Source organism: Rhamphochromis longiceps, linkage group LG4, assembly GCF_057381845.1.
Source record: "Rhamphochromis longiceps isolate RC_006_pf linkage group LG4, R_longiceps_female_GT1.1, whole genome shotgun sequence".
In the NCBI taxonomy this organism is placed as follows: domain Eukaryota; kingdom Metazoa; phylum Chordata; class Actinopteri; order Cichliformes; family Cichlidae; genus Rhamphochromis; species Rhamphochromis longiceps.
In genome coordinates this window covers 22,325,068-22,342,494 of record NC_140560.1, presented here as the reverse complement: position 1 = coordinate 22,342,494, position 17,427 = coordinate 22,325,068, and the positions used below count along the sequence as shown (strand labels likewise).

General features: G+C 41.0%; 1 protein-coding gene across 6 annotated transcripts in view; it reads left to right on the top strand.

Annotated features, from left to right (window-relative positions):
• The window catches only part of cep112 (centrosomal protein 112), a 163,979-nt gene that overhangs the window by 70,895 nt on the left and 75,657 nt on the right, over positions 1-17,427 (top strand). For all 6 annotated transcript variants that reach the window (XM_085403827.1, XM_085403831.1, XM_085403830.1 and 3 more), the window contains 8 exons: positions 288-387; positions 824-942; positions 3,114-3,257; positions 9,923-10,077; positions 10,366-10,495; positions 10,607-10,699; positions 10,829-10,888; positions 12,110-12,189. In XM_085403827.1, the coding sequence (XP_085259953.1) occupies positions 288-387; positions 824-942; positions 3,114-3,257; positions 9,923-10,077; positions 10,366-10,495; positions 10,607-10,699; positions 10,829-10,888; positions 12,110-12,189 (881 nt within the window). The remainder of the gene's footprint in view (positions 1-287; positions 388-823; positions 943-3,113; positions 3,258-9,922; positions 10,078-10,365; positions 10,496-10,606; positions 10,700-10,828; positions 10,889-12,109; positions 12,190-17,427) is intronic.

Below are 17,427 nucleotides of genomic sequence, written 5' to 3'. Positions count from 1 at the left end.
GGTATACATGAGCTCACAAAGCAAGAAACTCTGCACAAAAAAAACAAAACTTCTTTAATGTTGCTGGTTGTCAAAAACTCCAGGGTCTCTGCGCTGTCTTTCAGTGTGGGCGGTTGCATTTTCCTTTTTTATATCTGGGTCACATAGTGCTTACTTAAATTTAGACTTTGTGAACTTTGCATGCGAAAACTTTAATAGCTTTAGCTTTGCTATGACAGATGCCATTTTCTTGGCAGTAAGAGAAAAACAGCCGAATACACTTTCAGTGTCTCCCTCTCCATCTGTAGATTCTGGACCGAAAAAATGGTGAGATTGAGGAGATGAAGAGCCTTCACCGGACCAAGCAGAAAGAATCAGAGGAGACGATCCGTAAGCTGGAGAAGAAAGGTGAGAGGTCACATGATTGCGGGGTTAACATGAAGGATGTTTGTACTTGTGTCTCTGCCACTCGGAGTAAAAAGCCTAAAAAGATGCAATTCCACAAAGGATTGCACTGGTGTAGAGTGACACTCTCCAGCTGTGCTGCTCAATCTAAAATTCAGTCACCTTATGTGTCTTTTTATACTTGATATCCTTCTTTTTGGTCTTGTTCCTTTCTTTTCTCACGTGTCTGCTTTAAGAGTGTCCGATGATAAAACTGCGTCGCACAGAAGAAATAGTAGCCATTCAAATAGAAACAAAATCTTTACTGTCATTGATTTCCTGACAGCACATCAGTCGAGCACAAGTGTGCGTGCATGTCTGTTCATGTGTCCATCTGTTCATACCCTGAGGCAGGGCCTGACTGCTCTTTTGTGTGTTTTGTGTCTGCGCTTACCCGCAGTTCAAAGCGTGCTGCGAGAATCCCAGGTCATCTGCGAGAGCAAAGAGAAGCAGATTGCAGAGCTGAAGAAGATGTCGGATCAGAGCGCCGACTCTTTAAAAAACGAGTGGGAGAAGAAGGTATGAGGATAAGTTGAAGGGCTTAGAAATTCTACAGGCCAACGCCGTGTAAGCAGCCCTGAGCCAGAGGAAGACTGTTTGTTAGCATGAGACAAGCAGACTTTGCTTTAAGCAGCCAGGCTGTACCTCATTCCTTCATGTGGTGCTTAAGTTAGTGTGGGTTTTTTCACTGCTGAAAAATTAATGCTCTGTGCCCTAGGTAAATTGTCTTTTCACTCCTACAGCTCCAGCTAGCTCAGCTGTGGGGGCTCAATAAGATGCTAATGAAATTTACACTCATCTCTTCAGGGTCGCTCAGCATGTGCTAAATGATGTTATAGAAACATTTTTTTTTCTCTCAGATCACATAAAAAAATGTGAATTATGTTTAACCCTGTTCAAAAAGAGATACTGCACATCTAAAGAAGCAGACGGTACTAACTCCACTTTTTGGAAGTATGCACTCACTGTCACTGTATTAGGTACACCTGTTCAACTTCATGAACATGGTCCATCATAGACATGGTCAAGACGGCCTGCTGAGTTCAAACTGAGCATCAGAATGGGGAGTAAAGGTGATTTAAGTGACTTTAAACAGCATGGTTGTTGGTGGCAGACGGTGCCAGGGCTGATCTGAGTATTTCAGAAACTGTTGATCTACATTTCCCACGCAACGATTTCTAGTGTTTACAGAGAATACATGAGGCCAGAGCTCAAAGGAAAATGGCCATACTTGTATTATTAATATTTCTAGCTGCTGGTAGTTAGAGCTGTTCGATATAATGATATATATCGGATGACGATATAAAAACGTCTATTGTTTCATTTTACGCTATCGTTTGTTTCGTGGTGTCGCAAAATAAACTGTTTACGGCAATATTTTTTCATAGTTTTGATGGTCACTGTAGTGGCTATATTAATTTCTTAAAGTTCTCTCTTTCTCTTATATTTAATATAACCACACTACGGACGGACAAGCGCCTGTTTTTATGCGTTGTCGTTAGCAACAACAACGGTAACACCATCGCGTGTCCGCTTGTTTATGTTCCACATAAACCTTTCACAATAAAGTTCAAGATCCTGTTGAGACTTTTCAAAATGAACTGAATCACATGAAAGAGCAGATTATTTACGGATGAGAAGCAAAAAAGAGCCGCCAGGTGCTAATAAATAAACCTTAGACTCAAACGTTAGAACAGGCTTTTCCCCGCAGCACGCCGTGTAATAAATACTCACAAAGAATACGGCGGCCGTTACAACTTACAGTATGTCTAAAAATGTATAGTTTCATGCATCGGTTAAAACACTCGACTCCAGGTACACGACGCGCAGCTCGAAACACTTCCCGCAAGTCGAGCTGCTCGAGATTCACAGAATTTACAGAAAATGTTACATTTTTGTGATTTATATCGTTATCGGGATGATAGAATTCTTATATCGGGATATGAGATTTTGGTCATATCGCACAGCCCTACCGGTAGTGGTGTAACTGGACAATGACAGTGGGATTCCCATTACAGATAAATCTTCAACAACTGTGTGATGCTATCATGTCAGCATGGACCAAAATCTGAGTAGTGTTTTCAGCACTTCATTGAATCTATGCCATTAAGAATCAAAGCAGTTCTAAAGGCAAAGGTGGGGCCAACTCATTATTAGCAAGGTATACCTAATAAAGTGGCTGTTGAGTGTATGTATGTAACATTACAAGGTGTGACGTAAATGTCATTTTGTAACTGTTACCCAGAAGCCCAAAAGTTTCAGTCACTATATACTTTATAAACAAAGAAAGTATGGCATGAAGGTCTGGTGGAAGTCTGAAGCTAAAAGCCCATTTGACTGTGAGATATGAGATTTCTTCATCAGTCCACAAGTCCTTCAACAAGTCCTTCATCGAGTGTTTTTAATATAATGAATTGGTTAGACAGATTGGTATCTGTCCAGGTTGTACCCTGCCTCTCGCCCATAGACAGCTGGGATACGCTCCAGGCCTGCCGCGACCCTTAAAAGGATAAATGGCAGAGAATGGATGGAATTGATTTAAAAAAAAGAGTATTATGGGGTCTCTGATTGCTGAAAAGTGTTTTTATACTTTTAAAAATTAAAAGAGAAACGATTGATCAGTCATCAATGACTGGAATCGCGGCGAGGAACATCTGTGACTGACATGTAGATGTTTCATGCCCTTGCAGCTGCATGCTGCCGTGACAGAGATGGAGCAGGAGAAGTTTGAATTGCAGAAGAAACACACACAGAATATCCAGGAACTGCTGGAGGACACCAACATCCGACTGGCTAAGATGGAGTCTGACTATAATGCACAGTCACAAGCAACTGTGAGTACAGAAACAGGCATGTGTGAGTCTGGATGTGTGTGTATGTGTCAGCTTTACTGCATTAATACAGCAGCAAAGATTAATCTTACTAATATTGTTAGCTGTTTTTTTTTTCTGGCTTTCTGTTAATCTGTGTACTATGTGCACAAACAGTATGTTGATGAAACACGTGGGTGTTACTCACCCATAGTTGCTGTGTTACTCTTATTAAACTGTATGCAATGACACCCAGTTCAATACTACACATGCTTGGATGTCTGATCACAGCAGCTCATCAGTCAAGTGTGCGACACTGCCTCGTATCTTCTTTCTACTTTTATAGTTAAGCAACCATTTCATGTTTTATTCCTGAAATGCATGTGTCACATTTTATAACACTGTTGACATGAGATGCGTAAGATGCTACAGTAGCTCAGATTGATATAGACGACTTCATCATCATTTTATTTATTTATTTAAGTCATCTTTTTACAAGTTAAATGAAAGGAAAAACAACACCATCTGCCTCTGGCTGTAGATTTGAGGTGTTGAGGATCAATTGCTCTGCACACTTTCAGACAAAAAATAATTTTCTGGAGCAGCTTCTTTGAAATGTTGTGTTAGCACTCAGTCTGTTGGTGTTTTTTGTTGCAGCTGCTGTGTGTTGTGTCTGCTGAGACCAATGATGTGATTTTGTGATTTTCTGACATTGAATTATTAATCTCCACACCCTGATTTATGTTGGACCTTGTGTTGCTGCACATACCAAAGTAGCAGATGTGCTGGAAGACTCCCACTTAACCAATGGTCCCGTGGATTTACAGATGCAGTGTTGTGCAAAGGTTTTGAGCCACAAATATGTATTGTAACGTGCAAACATAAATGAATATACGGTATATAGGACAAAAACAGAGCTTGTACAATTCTAACAAGACTGAAAGACAATATTTGGGATGAGCACCTGTGTTCTTCACCACAGCCTGAACTATCTAAAGCAGCTTTCCTGTCATTTCTTTAAGTTGTCTTCAGGAATAGTTCTCCAGGCTTCTTGAAGGACAGTCAAAGCTCTTTTTCGCATGTTGGCTGCCTTTTTTGTTCTCTGTCAAGATGATTGCACACTGCTTCAATAATGTTGAGGTCCAGGCTCTGGAGAAAGCTCAGTGTTTTTCAATTTAGATATCCCTTTACTGCATTGGCAGTGTATTTGGTGTCACTGTCATAACAAAAAAAAGGAAGTTGTTGCCAATCATATAATATTGTATGATGGATCAAAATCTGACTGTACTTTTCTTGATTCATATTTACATCAGATTTGACAAGATCCCCAACACTAGGGCTGAAATACAGAATCTACACCATGTTTTACATATGGCTGTGAAAACCTCTCTCCTGACCTTGTCCATACATACTTATAACTGATTTTTATTTATTTTTTATTTTTATTTTTATGGCTTCATCACTCCACAAGACCTGTTACTACTGATTTTCAGACACTTTTCTGGAATTTGGCAAATCTCAGCCATTTCTGTCTGTCTCCCTTCCTTCAGAATAGCTTTTTGTCAGCCACCCTTTCACAGAGACCACTTCAGTTATGTGTAGACGCGACACTGGATCATCCATTGAGTTAGGTGCTTTTTTTTTTAATACTTTAATGATTTGTAGGTCAGTGTTAAGTGACTTTAAGAACCAGAAAAAAAACATTCCTCCAAAAATGGGTCAGGAATGGCGACTGCACTGAAAATAAGCATCAGATGTCAAAGAAATACTTTAAAAGGCCAGTGTGATGGGCTGAGTTGGGTAGGAGGAGTCCTAGGAATTATTAGAAAAATAGGGTTTCCATTTATTTAACCCTAAAAATTATATTTACAAAAGTAATAAATGTTGAGCTCATAAAAGAGGTCAAAGAAACAAAACTTAACTCAGGCAAAGAACTGCAAACTTAACAAACCAAACAACTGCCCAAACAAACATAACTGACCTAAACAGGAAATGACACACAAGGGTATATATGATGGCTGATCACATCACTATGACACACGAGGGGTAACTAAACAAAACACAATCATAAACCACAAAAACCATGCAGTACAGGCTAGTTTGTTAATAAACTAAATACCAAAGAAGAACATCAAAACCACTGAACCCTAAACTCAAATATCTAATCAAATATAAAAACTTTCCAAACCAATCAATAAACTTATTGGAAACTAAAGTGTGTTATTGTGTTCAAATGAAGAAATGAAAATACACAAAAGTTACCGACTTTAGAGTGTGGCCATGGGTTTGGGCATGCAAGCAGGCTTCTTGGAAGCAAAATGCGAAGAAAGGAGGAGTGGCTCAAGACTTGCACAGTAGTGTAAAACTCACATGATGAGCATATAAAACACAACATATTTAGTATTTTATTCTGGGTTAACTTAGTCACATTTTTGTGTCCATCAGTTACACAGTGAGTGTTTGTGTAAATCGACTTTAACTACCTGACTTGTCGTGTTTTCCCTTACTTTTTTTATTATTTATTTTTGTATGCACATGTTTGTTCCATCTGTCTGTGATCACGACTTATACTTAAGATAGTGTGAGCAGCTTTCAGAGATTCATCCTAAAGAGCAGCAGGGGATGCAAGTGTTCAAACGCTTAGTGTAGGCAGATTATTTTCTATGCTCAGCACCACCTTTCACTGGAACAAACAGGATTCTCTGCGACTAGATTTACTTCTGCTAAAAAGTCTTTCCTCAGTTAGTTCTAAATGTATACATCTGTCGCATGGCTAATCAGGGGGGAAAAAAGGGACCCACAACACTCAGTGGCTGAAATGAAAGGAGACATTCTCTAACCTCTGGCCAAGAATGACTCTCATATCTTGTGCCTGTCATCTTTAAAGGTCTTTGATCCAAGTATGTATTAAATCTTACCCATTGCCATGATTGTGCTTGAAGATGTGCGTGCACACATGCGTACACACCTCCCAAAGCTGCACTTTCTTTGAAGTCTTATGAAAGGACTTTGGTTTAAGTGGGACTATGCACATTTCATTAGCTGGGACCATCAACACCAGAGGCCAGTTGAATGCACGTGTTTCATAAATACAGTTTCTATCAGTATCAGTGTTCATGTGTTGCCATACACACACGCTGCCTCTGGCCTTAGTCTGTCAACAGGGCCACATTTAAGAGGCTGCAAATACTGAATGGTTCATGGTTGATTTACCCCCCCCCCCCCCCCCATTAAAAAAAAAAAAAAAAAAAAAAAGGCCAGACAAGGTCCAAGAAATTGGGGGGAAAGGCCCCTTGTCACTGTAACAGCTGCTGTCCTCCTGTAGTGTTGGGCTATTCACAAACACACGCTGAGGATATGTGTTGAAGGTAGTCTTTATCTCAGGTGAGTTGGTACAGCACCTTTTTGTCAGCGATTGCTGTCTCTGTGCTTGATCCTTTAGAGCTGGAGTTGCCTCATTTTGCCCCATGTTGACTTTCTTGAGTCTTTCAATATCCAGATGAATCTTCCTTTCAGTCCATACTCCTCATTAAATAGAAGTGAGCTCCAGTAATGCTGAACATGTGCTTTTGTGCAGCAAATCACATTGTAGTTGTTTGTGGTCAGTGCTACTCCTCTACTAAATACACTGCTCGAAGAAATCAGAGTAACACTTTTTGATCTGATGCAGGATCACCATGCACTAGTTGTGCATTTGGCTGTTGTGGGTGTCACTGCTGGTAAATGGACTGATTCTTATATAGCACTTTTCTACTCAACTGTAGTGCTCACAGCACTTTATACAACATGCATCAGTCACACATTTATACAAGCACTTTTTCCTATGCTTTTCCTACCTGTGCTTTCTATCGAACAATCAAAGACAATGGTCCAAATTGAGTCCACGATGCCAGTGAACGCTCTTGGTGAACCCCAAGAGCATATCTCGGATACTTTGGCATGCAGACTGTAGCAGCCAGAGATCGAACCACCAACCTTCCAGTTAGTAGATGACCTGCTCTACCTCCTGAGCACCAGCCACCAATACTAGAGGTAGACAATGCTTGGACCATACGGAGGTTACAGTGGTAGTCCAACATCTTTCAATCTTCTGTACCTAGGCCTGTGCTTGTTACGGCACACATGTGCCATTGCCAGGAAGTTCTATGTCTCCTCGGCATGGAGGCAATTCCAGGAGAAAGACAGTTACTCTAGGGTAGCTGGACAGGGTCATAGAAGTTCCTTAATCTATCAGGAGGACCGGTATCTGCTACCTTTGTACAAAGACGAACAGGGTGAACACTGCCACACCAAACAATCAGAAGCAGGCTTCATGAAATTGGCCTGAGAGCCAGAGATCCTTTTATGGGCCCTAGGCTGACTGCCTGGCACCAGTTAACCTAACATTAATGTGTTTGGAAACCACTGCACCACTGTGCCGAAGAGATGTAGATCCTAAGTTTATATCCAGGACACAATATGAAAAGTTTGCTCACATCACACGCAACACAAGCAATCCAGGACAACCTCAAGTCGATGATTCATTCCCTTCAAATACAGCAGACTGGATGCAGCTTAATAACAAATGAAATAAAGACTGTTCATCTGCCCACCGCTGCCTTGTGGAGTTTTTCTCCAACAGAAGTATCACAAAAAGATACTTCGGATGTTGTTTTTGGCTCTTATCTCTGCGCAGGGCAGAACAGGTAGAAGTGACTGAGTAGGTGTTTGAAAATAAAGACAAGCTGCTATCTGCACCAGCCAAGCTTTTAACAGTAGTCCGTGCACGTCCAAACCAAGTAAAGATAGAGATGCATTTGTAGCAGTGCCACATTGTCTCCACTGCTGATATTCCACTGATTGAATGGGCTTTTCCTATAGGATATAATTAGTAACACTGTTTTAGACAAATACAGAATAACTGGTTTCTGAAGATGGCACTAATCCTTTTAAAAAAACATTTGCTGGACACTTATTCCTCAAGCTTACTATTTCCCCCTTACTCTATCCTCTTCCTTTAATAGTGTTTGCTTATTCTATATATGTATTATAGTGATGTTTTTATGAGGACTTTTGTAAGTCTAACCAAATTCTATTATTAGAATTTGAAGCACAATATGCGTGGCCTCAGGAGACGAGCGATGATACAGGCTGCCTTCCAGTTGCTGGCTGTAGTTCAGATACAAATATTGTGAAAGGTCGTCCATCACTTTTTATGACTTTTTTTGTCACAGCTTACATGTTTTGTTTTGTTTTCCCCCCCTCTTCAAAGGCTTAATCATTTCAAAATCTTCGAAGAGGAGCGTAGCTCATAATCTAGTTTAGTCTGCACTTCACACAAAGTCATTCTCCTTCTAAAACACCTAATTAGGGGACATATTTTGGCCCCACTGAGGGTCCAGGTGTGCCGAGTCAGGCTTCAGTATGGAGACGTGTCTTCTCATCTCCTGCCAGAAAGCTAAGTGTCAGCATGCGTCCCAGCACAACACAGACTCCTTGTTCCTTTTCTTAACGGCCTACACTGCTAACACAAAGACAAAGGTCTCTCTCAGCAGCCTTGCCGGGCGCAGCTCGCATACTCTTTTCAAACGCACCATTCCCCGCCTTTCCCGTCACTCCACCTTCAGTCATCGCAATCTTCTGTCATCATCTAGATCAACTAGCACGCTCCGTCTTTAATCAGCGCCCCGTCATCGCCTTTATCGGCCCGCCTACACTGCATTCCACGCTGTCATGTGTACATACACACACACGAAGACACATATGTGCATGTTGATGGACAGTAGGCAGGGAAGGGAAGTTCTTTTTAATCAAAACAGTGTAGGAAGAAGCTGTCTGTTTAGGCTGGACTTTGATCATTGTCTTCTGAAAGTCTGAATCTTGATCAAGTTTTTGACAGTGGAAAAGAGACTGAAATACCTCAACGCTGTCATTGTGTATGCTGGAGTCATTTGATCTGATGCAGGATCACCATGTTCAGATATTTAAATCGATGAAGTTATAGGCTTTTTATGATGCCCTATGTTGATGTACCAGCACTTTACTGCCACCAGCGTTAAATGTCAGTAATTTAAGAGATGTGGCTAGACTTTGAAATTGCCAGTAATATCAGGCAATTTTCACACACTGACCCATCTAACAACTGATTATTGTCTGTTACTGGAATTGTAGAAAGAAAATGCGGCCTGTGCAGTTTGCTATTATGGAAGCATTCATTAACTTTTACATTTTCAGCTGGTATCACTATGAGTTTATTCTTATGTCTCAATTTGGGTAATAAGTTTAAACAGTAGCCAGAATGTAACAGAGGAACAACAGCTGACTAGAAACATGTGCATCTGAGTTGTTGTTTTTGTTTGTTTTTAACTTGAGTCTTCGTATGCTTACATGACAGTAAAGTTTATCTCGTCTTTTCTCTTACAAAGGGGTCTTCTAAAAGTTTGCCATGTGGAGCAGGGAAGGATTTTCAGCTACAAATTTTATTAGCATGTAATAGTATTACACATTTTTGGAGTAATTATCATTTATTGTCAATGAGTGAAGTGAGAGGATCATTCAGCTGCACTGTTAGCCACATGTTAGCTTCGATACGTTCATATCAGTGACCTGATTTCTGTGGAGCATGCGATCCTCTGACTTATGCTCATTTTCCCGTGCTGACGCCCTTGGCGGTTCAAGCTGTTTGATTTCGTAACAACTTGTGTGTCCAGGAGCAAACGATGAGAGAGCTCGAGCTCCGGGTGAAACAGCAGTCAGCAGAAGGGGAGAAGGGCAACACGCTGCGTCAGAAAGTGACACAGGAGAAGGCTGAGCTGGAGATCCACATTGCATCTATCAGCACTGAACTCCAGGAGGCCAACAGACGGTATGAACCTGTTTGGCGTGTGGTATAGGGGTGGATTGAAAGATAAAGAGGAGAAGAGTAGCTAGTGCTAATATTGAAAGCTTTTCAACACTAACCAGCTTTTCATGACTAGGTTTTACTGCCATGTGCTTTTTAATTTAAATGTCTTCTTCACATCTTAAGAAAGCTTTATGTAATCTATTGCTAGTGTGCAGCGGATGGAAAGTAAAAATGGTGTATGAATAGAAACGGATCTGTATGTGTGAAACTCTTTCATGAAGTCTGAGTCAAGCTGTTAGCTTTTCACAGGATTATGATCCTGCAGAAGGAGAAGGAGGAGCTGAGCGAGCAGCATGAGCAGGCCACGCAGAAGCTCCAAGTCAAGTACGAGACCGACTTGAGCCACTTGCACCATGAGCATGCTCTCTCGGCTGCTAAGGTTCACATTACCACAACACACTCACACGTATCTCCCTCGGCCTGCTAAATTTTGCTGCTGACTGATTAATAACACACAACTTTTAGCAAATCTCTCCACTCTCTTTTGCAGGCCTCTGAGGTGATGGCAGATTTAGAGAAAACTGTGGCTCAGATCAAACAGCAGCTCGAGGACAGTGAACATCGAAGACACCAACAAGTCAGGGTATGATATGATTCGGGTGGCGACGCTCATTTTAAACCTCTCTTTCGTCACTGCAACAATACGAGCTTTAAAAGTGCTTGTCATTAGCAGCTCTCTCTGACCTATTGATTCGACTCTGCTTCCTTTCAGGATCAAGAGATGAAGTTTCAGCAGGAAAAAGATGAACTGCTGATCAGCTGTGAGAAAAAGGTAGTGTGTTCCTGTTCCATAAGGAAAAATCCATCTGCCAAGCTCAGTAACCTCCTGTCATTATATCAAAACCACCCCTGAACAAAGTGATTAGTGGAGATCAAAGCTTGGAGCTGCATGTTCCTCATGGTTCTCTGCTCTTGTAAAATCCTAAAAGCCTCAGTTAACAGGTAGATGTTAGGCTGGCACAAAGGAAGGCAGGATGGTAAGTTGGTAATTTAGAACAAGAATTATTAAGTTGTAAAAATAAGAAACAAGTTAGAAGCAAATTGAAATAAACTTTTTTGGGGGGGGGCGGGGGGGGGGGGGGGGGGGTCTGTCTGAAGTATGCACTGTCTCTGTACCCAGGCCTGTGCTTGATTACCCCCTCTCCTTTGAGAGACCCCTTTTAAAGCCATAGAGCAGCCATAAAGCATAAAGTACAAAGGCTATTGTTAATGATCTGAGCTGGACCAGACTAGGCCAGGCCAGACTTCATAGGTAAAGATCAGGTTTAAGCTCCACACTGCAGCTGGGTCATCTTCAAAGTGCCACATCTTGGTGGCAGGCTGGCATACACATCTGGCTGCCTGTGAGTGATACACCTGCAAAAACTTAGCAGGCATGTGTGTTCTTTATTTGGGGTCAAGGAGGATTTAAATTAAGCTTCCCTCAGTGGATTGCTTTTGATGTGTGTGTGTGTGTGTGTGTGTGTGTGTGTGTGTGTGTGTGTGTGTGTGTGTGTGTGTGTGTGTGTGTGTGTGTGTGTGTGTGTGTATTTCTTTCTTTTTTTGCCCTCGTAATCCACCTGTATTTTTTTTCCCCTACCTTTTCCTCTTCTTTGTTTGCTTCACGAGGTGACGGGGGAATGAAAGACAGACAAGTCCGTTGTTCATTTTCCTTTTGTTTACTCTGGAAAGATTCCTCGCTCCGCTCCCGAGGAGTGCTAAAGGATACACAAGAAGGAGACTGTGGTATGGTATCTGGACATGAGAAGGTCCCATATGGCTGCCATAGATTCAGATTGAGAGGCCCTCTAAGGCAGGCGGGATGGGCTCAGCTACTTTTGATGGGGTGATAGAAGAGATGAGACCAGATGCACAAGGTCACAGGCAGAAGAGTTTCCTTGAGTGATGTTTGATGGTGTCTGCTTTTGCACTCACTCGCACCTCTCTCTCTGTTCCTCCTATACTCTCATCCTCGCTCCCTCTTCCTCTCTCTCTCCCTCTCTATCTGTCTAAGGTTTTGGCACTTCAAACTGAGGCAGAGAAGGAAAAGGCAGAGGCTAAAAGGAAGATAGCCAAACTGGAAGAAGCACTCAGGTATGATGGGAAAAGGCTAAACAGAGAGTTGTGTTGAATTAAAGACGTTTCATGGGTAATTACATCCTGGGTCTATGCTTTAGACTCCATTGATAATTATTTAGTCTGTTTAAGATACTTCATCAGCATTTCAGCATCAGATGTCTTTCCAAAATCCAACAGAATGAGGAGTAAAAGGACGATCAGGCAGATTTTCAGGCACAAACACAATACCAACCCAGTCATATTCTGACGTTGTCACATTGCCGTTGTGGCAGGTACATGGAGAGTCACGGTGCATTATCACTATCTGTACTGAAACCGGCAGCAAAGTTTCCAACATGTCTAATGTTAGCAAGCATGATTTTTTTTTTTTTTTAAGAGTCATTAATTTCACAGATTTGGGCCTCGATTTTGTGGCTCCAGACTTTATTAAAAGGAGTTGTTTATGTCTACTGACTTTGAGTCTTTGATCATAAAAACAGCGTGTATGAATTCTGTTTTAAGGCGGAGTTTGGCTTTAACAAGTCAACCCTTGCGCGCTCTCTTTGATCTCTTCTCATAACTGAAACTAGTACTGAGTTGAGAGCCTTGAAAGTCTCAGAGCTTCACATGTGACTGGTGTTTGCGATGACTTGATGAAAACTGGCAAATCTAATCCTATTGTATAAACCGAGTAGTCTCTATAGTAATGAAAGCTGATAAACAAAACTGTCGACTTTGACACAATCATACGGCTGATATTTAATGGACGAGAAACAGCCTGGGTATTGGTTAATATTAAAGAGTGTTATGGGGTGATGCACATTGAGTCAAGAAAATTAAAAAACATGAACGCTACACTGATCAATATTTGATATCAACAATTGATAAAATGGCAAAGTAATGACGTGCGGTGAATCCACCAACAGTTCTTGTTTAATTCACTTTTCCTCAGCCTCCACTCAGCTTACTACCATCATTCAGCAATTTGTTTCAATTCAGTCTCATGATTCTCATCAGTCCTGTTTCCAGATGCAGCATACAGCTGTTTTGAATAAACTAAAAAGCCATATATTTCCCACAGGAGTAAGTGAGGGTGGCCTGTAACACAGTATTTAACAATAAATATGCTCTTTTTAAGTCAGTGAGATACCCATCATTGCTCAATTGTGAAATCTGTTAAAGTAACCATATTCTGTCATTTATATACATGATTGCTTCACTCAGACATACTCATACGATTAATGAACATTGTCAGTGTCACTCTAGTGAAGGGTAAATACACTTTTGGATTGTTTAGTTCTCTCCATCTTTGTCGCCAGAAGGAAGACCTATGCGTATGTGCGCCCTCAACCCTTTCTGCCATCCAGACTGGTCCTCAGTCACTAATATCTCTTTAGAAATGTTCAAAAAATTAGTGCAGACACAAAATAGGCATTGGATTAAGTGCTTCCTCTGGATTAAAAGTGGTTAAGAAAGAAAAGTAAAAAGTAAAACTCACTGTGGCTCAAGTTTAAAAAAAAAGAAAAAAGAAGTATGTATGAAGTATGAAAGGCGATCAGTATTAAAAAGATGTCCAAGATGAGCCATATTCTCCAGCATCTGTGGAAAAGTGTCAAACATTTTGACTAAGTGACGACATCCAGCAAGGATGAGGATTCAATGAAGGATAAGATGAGAAGTATTAATAACATTAATAATGCTATGTTGTTGGTATGTTTGGTCTAAGGCACATATACAAAGATTGTGGAGCCCCGTGGTCCACAACAATCAAGTTTTCAGTGAGCTGCACAAAGAAGCTCAAAGACATGGAGTCTTAAGCATGTGCATTTCATTAATGTGTCTGCAACACATTCAGACAACTGCTGTGACAACTTTTAAGGACACGCAATCGAATGGTGGCGAAGGATGTCTGAAGGGGAGGAATGTCAGTGTTTCTTTGGGCCTGTCTGATTGTTAAATACACAACGCTTTGCAAACACATTGACTATGTTTTCAGCATGATATACTGCTGCAGCTCCTGCTTCGAGGCAGTTGTGTTGAGCGTTGAAAGTGCAGATTTAACTGTTTCCAATAATGATTGCTCACGTACATTGCGTGGTTCAAGAAGTTATTGTAGTGCACAAATGCAGGGCAATGAAACAGCTTTACCTAAATGGAATGTAGCCACACCTAAATAGTGTTGTTAATTAAACTTGTAGCTACAATGTTTCAGAATGCCTACTATAGAGGAAAATATTATTAAAGGAATGGATAAAAAATAACATGTAATCTACTCTAAATGCCACATCCAACACTAACTCCTTTAGCTTCAACACTCTCTTCTATCCAGAGCTGCATATGTTGAAATGCTCGACTTCAGCAGACTGCAGACAATCAGCAAACCAACCAGCGAGCCAGTCAGTACATTCCACTGGGTAATTAATCCCATACAGGGCCATATTACTTGGCCACAAGCAGATTATAGTTTCTGTGGCAAGACTAGATCATGTTCTGCACAATTAAACAGAGCGCCGGCTCGGCCTATTCAGCAACTGTAGCTCCAGTTCCAGCTATACATGGCCCAAGCTCGTCACAGTGCCATCACTCACCCCGAGTGGGTTTTAGCTGTTTGTTGTAGCATAATAGAAACCCAAAGGTCTTCCAGGGTTCTTCTTCTATGGTCAAAGTGGTCTTAGACAAACACTAACAATAACACTGTGGCTGTTTGAGGAAAAGATTGTATGGTTGTTACTCCTCTTCCTTTCTTTCAGTCACCATGATGCAACAAAAAAACACATTTTTGTAGCATTTAGTAAATATCGGTGTAAATATCATAAGGGGACACTGATGGTTGTGTTTTCTTATTGTTTGCTTGTCATTGTCAGCCCAGCTACAGAGAACGTCCTTAAACACAGCAGACGGATCCGTTTGTGCATAAATTATCCTTGTTGTTAGTATCAGTAACGAGCCAGTCATTCCCTCGTTTAAACACTGAAAACGGCAAGTGGCCCGTTGGGCTCTTAGCTAATTAAATACTCAGGCTGCATACACACGCACACACTTTCTCGAACACACTGAGCAGCCTGATGTCTGCTACCTGCCTGCTGCCGTGGCAACACTGACGGCCTTTAAAGGCGATCCAGCAGAACTTCAAAGTCAAAGCAAGACCGCACGCAGGTGTGTGTGTGTGTGTGTGTGTGTGTGTGTGAAGATTGGAGGATGAATGATAAAATTAAACAAATAGAACTGCTCAAGAAACCTCCTCCTTCAGATACTCTGCGATACATGCATCTGTATAATGCATGCACAATGATCCATGCAGACTATGTGAACATAGATTTATTATTAACAGTCTTTGCCTATATAAAAAAAAATATTTAAAAAATCCACAAATTTATATTTTTTTCTTAATAAGTTGATGCGACTGCTGGTTGTGCATTTTTAATGGATCTGATTATTCATATGTAGCATAAGTAAGTGATACCCATTCAAAGTCTAAGAAGAATATGATCTTCTTGTCCTGTCATGCAAATAAGCATTGCTGTGTCAGTTTGAGTTCCTGGTCTGTGTTACTATGGCAACAACAACAGAAAGCACTACAAAACTGCGCTGGGAACAAGTTTCTCTCCTTTTTTTTCATCCCAACGTGCCTCAGATCATTACAGGGCATTAGCATGGAGATGGAGAGATACACCACAGATAGTGGTGGTTGTGGATGGGGTAGTAAAGAGAGGAGGGAGCTCATCTGGGGAACAGCTTGCCTGCTTTGCAACAACGACCTCCAAATCACAATTTGGGGAAAATAGAAAACCACTCAAATTTTTAGAGTAGAGAAAAAGAAAAAGGTTGTAGATTATGGCGTTTCTTTTCTCTCTGAGACGCAGGCATCGTTTTATTTTTCATGCCGCCCTTCCTAGAACTTGTATCCCAGCTGCGTTAAACAAAACCACATCTTTACTAAGGCGTGGTGCAAACTTTGGTTTTGTCTCTCTGATTATTTACACTTTGGAGTGGCTGAAGTAGCACTTGACTGTGAGCGGCTATCCAGTTTCACACGCGGCATCATTAATATGATGTTTCAGTCTTTGATTTATTTAACAATCCATCTCTAGTTTAAAGTTTGTCGCTTCCCTACTAATGTTGATTTTTTTTTCTTCTTTTTCGGGGGGGGGAAACGTCGCCTTTTTTCACTGTTTATTCTCTAATCAGCTCTTGGCAACGTGTGTTTCCTTCTGGCTGCGTGTCATTGTTCACCTTGTGCATACCCATATGCATGCATGAGATAGGGTCCCTCATGCATGTCCTTCTACTCTTAAAGATAAAGGATTCATCCAATGCCTTCTTTCATGCTAGTGTGTGTGTGCGCACACTTTTTCTACAACTGGGTGTGTCTTTGAAGTGGTCTTATCTTTCTCAGCATTCCTCTCCCATGACAGGAGGGATGGAGGGAAATAGGGATGGGGTCCTGAGAGGGACCAGAGGTAGCCAAGCAGGGGCCATCCAGCAGCACGGTTAATGTTCAGGTGCAGGAGGAGCAGGTGGAGGTATGGATCCTGAATATTGAGAAGCTTCAGTGGGGCTCAATATTGACTCCCATGATAACTACTTTGAAAGGGGGAGTTGGGAATGGGTTAAGAATCAGTTCAATACCACAGATTTGACAAAATGAATATTCTGTCCTTTAAATAGATTTTGATAGATTTTTTTTAAATGAATACTTATTTGTATGTTTATTATTCAAGCTTGTAATGATCAGATAGCACTGCAAGGATATAACTGAGTCAGTCTAACCAGTATTTCCTCCTATTTCTGAATACTGAATTAGTAAAGTAGATAATGAATAAAAATGAGCAGTAATTCTGGTTATTTGTTATTCAGCTGTTATTTGTCATATTTAATCACCCCATCACTTAATGGTCTTACATTTTAATATCCTGCTTTAATGATTTTTAATTGGTTTTCTCTGCTTTCACGGTCGTCACTCGAAACCAAGCTTGGCATTTCTACGCGAAGCTGGTTTTCTTCCAAATCTGCGCTGAGAGTCTGAATTTAGACCAGCAGGCTCGCTTAGAGCTGATGGTTCAGACTGCACGGATTGTCTTCAGGGCTTTCATTGTTTCACTCAACTTCATCTTCCACTGCATTATGTTTGGGATATGTAAATACAGTAGTCTCACTTTAGGGACTTGTGCCTAGTTGATTTAGCATGTTTCCATTGTAGTCTGCATAATTTGTAAAGCCAAATAGCATTTTAAGCCAACAGCAGAGACAGGAAAACCAACTTAGAACAACATT